The 6,705-nt window shown below is 39.6% G+C and overlaps 1 protein-coding gene across 1 annotated transcript in view; it reads left to right on the top strand.

Moving 5' to 3' along the window:
- Positions 1–6,705, top strand: part of zfh1 (Zn finger homeodomain 1) — a 21,326-nt gene that overhangs the window by 8,289 nt on the left and 6,332 nt on the right. The window contains exons 2-3 of the mRNA XM_018023240.2: positions 5,079–5,416; positions 6,223–6,363. Of these exons, the coding sequence (XP_017878729.1) occupies positions 5,079–5,416; positions 6,223–6,363 (479 nt within the window). The remainder of the gene's footprint in view (positions 1–5,078; positions 5,417–6,222; positions 6,364–6,705) is intronic.

Raw genomic sequence — 6,705 nt, 5'->3', positions numbered from 1 at the left:
TCTTGGTAACCAAACAAGACAAAGGAAGTCGGCGATTGGTTTTTGATCTTATACCGCAACTATAATAACTCCAATACTTGAAAATAACGTTCAGTATCAAAAACTATATTCCTTGTTTTCGACTAGATTTTATGTGAGGAATCATCCCCTTGTTGATTGTACCACGATTTTGCAAACACCCTGTATATTATTAACAAAAGTAGACAATTTAATCGAGATCTTGAATGCAGAAAGCCTTGAAAATAAAATTTCAAGCTTCGATCAAGATCGTTTTTATTGTAGATAAATCATTTAACAATCCTTTTGCCAGATCGACTCAAGGTAGCTCGTAAAAAACATAAATAGATCAAATCGAGAAGATTGACAATATATATTGGCAGTAAACAATTTTATTGAAGACTACGAGAGCAGCCCTGAAGCTCTGGCATAAACCTTTTTATCGTAAATAACTTTTGGCAGTTCAGTTGAACGAAGTTTCTTCTATGATTACTCCCAAACGTGTATTTCAATGGTTTGCGACATACTTAATGCTTTAACCGATAAGATAAATGATACAATAATAAACCAAATGAGTGTCTAGCATTTTAATCAGAAAAAAGTCTCGTTTCATCATGAATCTTCGTCGATGGTACGTGCGTAGCAATTCCTAAATTATTGCCAATTGGGTTCCATTATGATAGAAACAAGTAGATTCTTCAAGTAGATTCTAATCTGAAAGGCTTGCACGTTTCGTCCAATCAACGTGTCTCGAAGCCTCAGTTTCCCTGAAAGCGGAGCGAGATCCGTCGGATTTCCTAGAACCTCTCGTGACAATTGATCTCGCGGAGGAAAGCTGCCCACCTTTCCAGGCAATTCGCACGACGACGCCATTATATACGATGATCTTTGTTGTCCGGTCCGCAGATTTAAACGAGGCTGGATCGAATCCTTTCAGTCTCGATGAGATAAAACAACAAAGATAATAAACGCGGCTACACGGAACGGCAATAGAAAATTTTTGTACATTACGCGATGTCAACACCGATCTCGGTTACATTATGTTATCGTGTTTTGTCGACAACGAAAATAATTTCGCCGTAAGAAGGCCGCGAAGAGCCAGGCGATTCGTGCGAGGAAAGAAGAAAAATAAGCCGTCCGTTCTCCGTCTGCCAACAGGAAACTTTTCAACGGAGAGCAGGCATACCCACTTTTCAAACGAAAGAAGAGGGAATAAAAATAAAAATACGCCGCGGGTCGTCGCGTCGCAGTTCGAATCGGCTCGGATTCGCGCGCGGACGCGCGTGCCCGCGCCGCGATAAAAGCCGCATTAGGGGGAAAGCCTTTGATATGCTCGCCACGAATGGTGTAACGACGTCGTTAAAGCGTTTACCTGCGCGCTCTATTTACAATTCTTCGCTCACGAGCAGCCAAATGGCAAAAAAGAGAATCAATGCAGGAACGTTTTNCCAAATACCAGAAAGTTTTCTTTGGGTTACTGCTGATTACCATAAGAGTACATGCAAATTGTAAGTCACTATAATTTTTCAAAAAACCCATGAATTCCAGTTTCTGATCCCGTTTTACGTGATTTTGGTACGCGACGTGATTGTCGCGTGTATTTACATACAGAAATTCGAAAATCATAAATGATCTAATTATTCAATCTCCTCCTTGTATATGTGTCTCGACATCAAACTGTCACATCAAGCCATCCGCTAAATCAGCAAAGCAGAATCAAAATTAGACCAGGCACAGTCTAATGGACTTTGTCATCTTATCTCTTGAAACTCGTCGAAATTAGAATTGAAGAATATTATGCTTGCTAGACACAGGCTCTGTGCTCTTGTTCAAATCGAAACCACCAACTCTGTGACTATTCCATACTTGAATAATTTTTCACAAACCCATACAGTCTTATAACATTACATTATAAAATAATTTATATTAATATTGAAAAAAGACACTTTTCATTGTATTTATTCTATTTACTATATTAGAGAGCTATAATAGAAAACTGAGCTAGAGAACTGAAATTGGGTCGTGATTAGGAATTAACACATTTACCTCGGCGTTGTCGATTTTCAAACTCTATTTAATCGATGAAGCAAACTTTCCACGGATCACGGGGGACGAGTTGATTGCCTGTAAGTCCCGGGCAGCATGAATCTGAGATTGCGTGATATTACTTACAATTTGCTAGGCCAGTTTCTGCATTCCACTGACGTCATCGGTGGCGTATCCTCCGTTCCATCGAGGACGGCCGCTGAAAGATACGCATCTGCACACATAGTCTCGATCTCGATTGGTCCGGCGTTACTCGCACGAGATAACGTTTTCCCGTCCATCCTGAATCGATCTACCCTACTCTCATCCACGCCTGACTACTAGATTTAATGAACTCGGCTACATCTGCGCGCTTAAACCGGTAAAAAAAAAAATCAGTAAAGACTTTTTTAACACTAAATTGTCTGACATTATTTTATACGTTTTTTATTATACGTTATTTGTTTAATCAAAAACCCCGAAACCCTGAAGGATTTATTTAGCTCTGCCAAAAATATATATTACAATCATAAATACACAGATTACAATCTTTGGAGATACAGTAAAGAATTTATAGTCGAACGAATGGTTTCGTTATGATTTATCAACGAATCTATTTATACCGAACGCGCTCCTACGTTTTATATCGAAATGAGAGAGCACAATTTTTCCGTGAACTGAAATTTCAGCTACGAAAGGTTAAAGAGATATGATAAACGCGTGGCGTAAACATAATTAATAGATGAATACGAACTATACTAACTACTTAATTCTCTAAAAAGACGTCAATTGTTATTGTTGGAACTTTGCTTTAACCTCGCGGATAAGCGTGTTTCCTGTTTGATAAGGGTTACTGGCGGAAAGCCACGGCAATAGCGATCTAGCCGAACCGCGGATCGTTTCGTAACGACGGCGATCCGCGCAACGTGATCGCGTTTTTATTGTCTACGGCGGGGATCACGGGACCCCCGTTCGCCGCTTTTCAACTGTCGTGTACGACACAACCGAGATCCTCAAACGGTACGGGCAGGAAAGGTCACGGCTCTGACCCATTTTGACGTTTTATCGGCTCGCCACCGCGAGCAAAGTTCGCGGTGCACGGAACACGTACCGAACTCCGCGGTACATCATACGTGACTTTTCATTCAACCGTAACGCGTTCGCCACGTTCCCACATGCACCGTGACGAGAATCACCGCTCATCGACGTATTGAAACTTGTGTTAAAATACAACACATTTTATTATATCTGCATGTATCGAATTTATAATATTTACACATATTTTTAATACGTGTATATATTAAAATATGTTTAATTGCAGTGATCTGACAATTTTCAAGAATTTGCACGTGTCTGTATCGATGAATAAAATTGTTTCCTGCTGCACTGAATAAAAAAAAAAATGAATTTTGCAACAGCGTACGTGCATCGGTTCACCGGTTGAAAGAGTGCACGATTGTATATTTATGAACGTCGACCGAATGACGCAGAGCGTGTAGCAGTTCCGCCTTCAATTGGTCTCGTTCAGGAGAATGCGAACGTTCCACGTTTTACGCGAATCGTATCTTTTAAAGCACTGCAAACAGCGTTCGATGTCTTCTGAATTTTACCGCTGGTTCGTAAATCGCTTTACGTACTCTCCTCTACTCCGCAATGGACCATGAAGGAAATATTGGACCGTTTTAATATAACGCAGATATTAATAACTGCAATGTAAATGTAAATAAGTGTAAATAATTCAGATTTGATTGATTTTACGAGTTGCTACATCGGGAAATAAAAATCCAGATCAGGCTACATTCTAAAACCGAGAACGTGATATAATTCACGATCCATTTAGCATGCGAGTTAGAGTAGCGAGACTGTACGATTATTCGATAGGAAATGGAAATCGAGAAATACACATCTCGTTACGAAATTGCAGATCGCAGAATGTAATATAATTCTACGACCCTTGTACTGAACGAATTGGAGTAAATGCAACCAAAACTAAACGTGGAATGATTATTGAGGTGACAGAACAATCGATAGGAAGCAAATATAAATTTGAATAATTCTATTAAGTACATTCAATGCACGTCACAAGTTCTACTCATGGCTTATTTTTCTATAATTTTAAATGTTGAAGGTTCCAAGGTTTAAAGAGTTTATAATATGTAAATTGGTTGTTATTAATTTTAGAATTATAGAAAAATACGTCAGCGATGCAAATACCAAACGCATTACATGCAAATACCAAATCGAGGAATACAGGTCCTGCTATGAAATTGGAAACCGCAGGATATAATATAATTCACGACCCTTCGGGCAAATTATAGTTAATGCGACCAAAGCCAAATGTGGGATTATTGCGTTGAGAGAACAATCGATGGGAAGCAGATAAAGGCGAAGTGTAAATAATGTATGTTCTATTAATGATATTAGGTACATGTTACATGCAAATATCAAATCGAGAAATACACATCTCGTTACGAAATTGCAAACCGCAGAATACGTTGTACACCAACGTGTATTCTATTTGGTTATTAAAGTGCAATAAATCGGATAGTCATTCATATCAATTTTAGCTCACCTAAGGCGAATATTTTCTCCAGACCGACAATAATATTATATCACACATTTATTATTATTTTTCATGGTTGATTTTCACTTCGTTTTGTTACTGCATGTCAATGAATTTTCCCTTATAGAAATAAATAAATAATTTGTGTAGTTAATAAATTAGAGTAAATGCAATTAAAACCGAAATCAAATGATTATCGCGTTAGAACGGCAAGCGATAGGACCTATAAGAAAGTATAAAGTTGATGGGAGTAGACAGAAAGGAGTAACATTATTTGCACTTGTATTTTACAAACCCTACATAAAAAGTATAATAAAATATATAATAGAATGTGAACCTTTGTAGTAAACAAATTAGAATAAATAGAACGAAAATGTGAATTAAACGATTATCGCGTTAGGAGAGGAAGCGATAGAAAGAGGAAAGAGCGGAGAGCGTTTGATCGAGGTAGAGAGAGAGGGGCGAACGTTATACACGTGCGTCTGGTGTTCAGGTTGCAGCGAGGACGAGGCAGCAGGTGTCGTGAACGCGGACGTGGGCGGAGGTTGCACGGCCGGGGCGCCAACCACAGGAAATGCCGTTGGAGGTGGCAGCAGTACAGGTAGCGAATCTGGCGGTGGTGGCGGAGATGGCGGTGGTGCAGGAACAGGAGCAGGAGGTGGAGGTGGCGGCGGCGGCGAGGGCGGATCGACGAAACAGGGTGGCGAGAGGTGCCCCCAGTGCGGCATCCTCTGCCGGGACGTCCACGTGCTCCACCTTCATCTCGAGGACACGCACAAGGCCTCCTACGCCATCGACAAGAACGATCTCAACGCTCAATTCCCCCAAGTGGTGAGTGAAACTAACGTCAAGGACGAGAGGACTCCATTGTTCCTTGCGTATTATCGATCATGCGCTACTGGCCTGCGGATTCTCCTGTCTCTCCCTACCACCCTTTACGCATTATCTTCCTGTGTTTGCTTTTTCTTGTTAGGCGCAGCGCTTCCCTTTCTCCCCTTCGACCGAATTTACCGAGCCTTCCTTAAAACGCTCCGTCGCATCTCGATATCTTTGTCTTCTTATGAGAGAAATTATTTTATGAAAAATGATATTTTATATTCTTATAATAAAATTGTTGATACTTGGCATGATACGTTTATGGTTGCATACGTTTATGGTTGATACGTTTATGCAAATCGTATTTGTTAGAAGCAGAGTTTTGCTCTTACGATTAGACAAAATGTGTAATATTAAACCTAGAATGCTTTGAAACATCTAAAAATCCAAATTTCTTATTTTAGGAACTATTTTACAAATAATTGCAGTTGATATTTTTATAAGAGAATTCCTATTACTCATTGTGGAAGGATACGTTTGCGCAAGGCTATTATAAAATAGTTTGTTCTCGATGAAGTAGCAGCGAGCCTATTCTGAGTTTACTTTGAAATTCTAGCTTCTCTTTGTTGCTTTATGTAGTTCACGGCTACGAACGTGGCCGCGTCTGCTTAGAATAAAATAGATTTCGAGCTTTCCGCGCTCGATTCCCCTTGCGTAGAACAATAACACCTCTCACAGAACTTCCCATTTTTATTAATCGATTAATAGAATAAGTTTGAAAAAGCAGTTGGACGGAAAATGGAATGAGCGAACTTTTTCAGTCGTGCAAGGTGTGCAGCAAGACTTTTGCAAACGTCTACCGACTCCAGAGGCACATGATCAGCCACGATGAGAGTGCCGTGCTTCGTAAGTTTAAGTGTCCCCATTGCGAGAAAGCCTTCAAGTTTAAGCATCACCTCAAGGTACTACGAGTGCACCCTTATTTTTCATTTCTCATTCCGTAACGTCGTTATTTCCGTTCAATTTTGTTACCCTTACATGGTCTCTTGTCTTCACACAGCACTGCCTGATTCTTATGTTAATTTGTCCTGCAATCGAAGTGAATGAATTATTCCAACTAGAGTTTTCTTTAAATCGAAGAGGAGTGACATCGACATGTTAAATATTTCACTTTTAAACAAGTAATCGAGTTAAATAATAATAATAATAATAATAATAAATGGATCTGAAATCATTTTATAATGTCACTCGTCTTTAATGAACCGATAATATTAGAATGCACCGGAATCGGGTTATCGTCGAGA

This window comes from Ceratina calcarata, unplaced genomic scaffold, assembly GCF_001652005.2.
Source record: "Ceratina calcarata isolate Rehan_Ccalc_2016 unplaced genomic scaffold, ASM165200v1 scaffold298.2, whole genome shotgun sequence".
Lineage (NCBI taxonomy): Eukaryota > Metazoa > Arthropoda > Insecta > Hymenoptera > Apidae > Ceratina > Ceratina calcarata.
The sequence above is the reverse complement of the archived record's forward strand: the minus strand, read 5'-3'. Positions and strand labels throughout refer to the sequence as shown.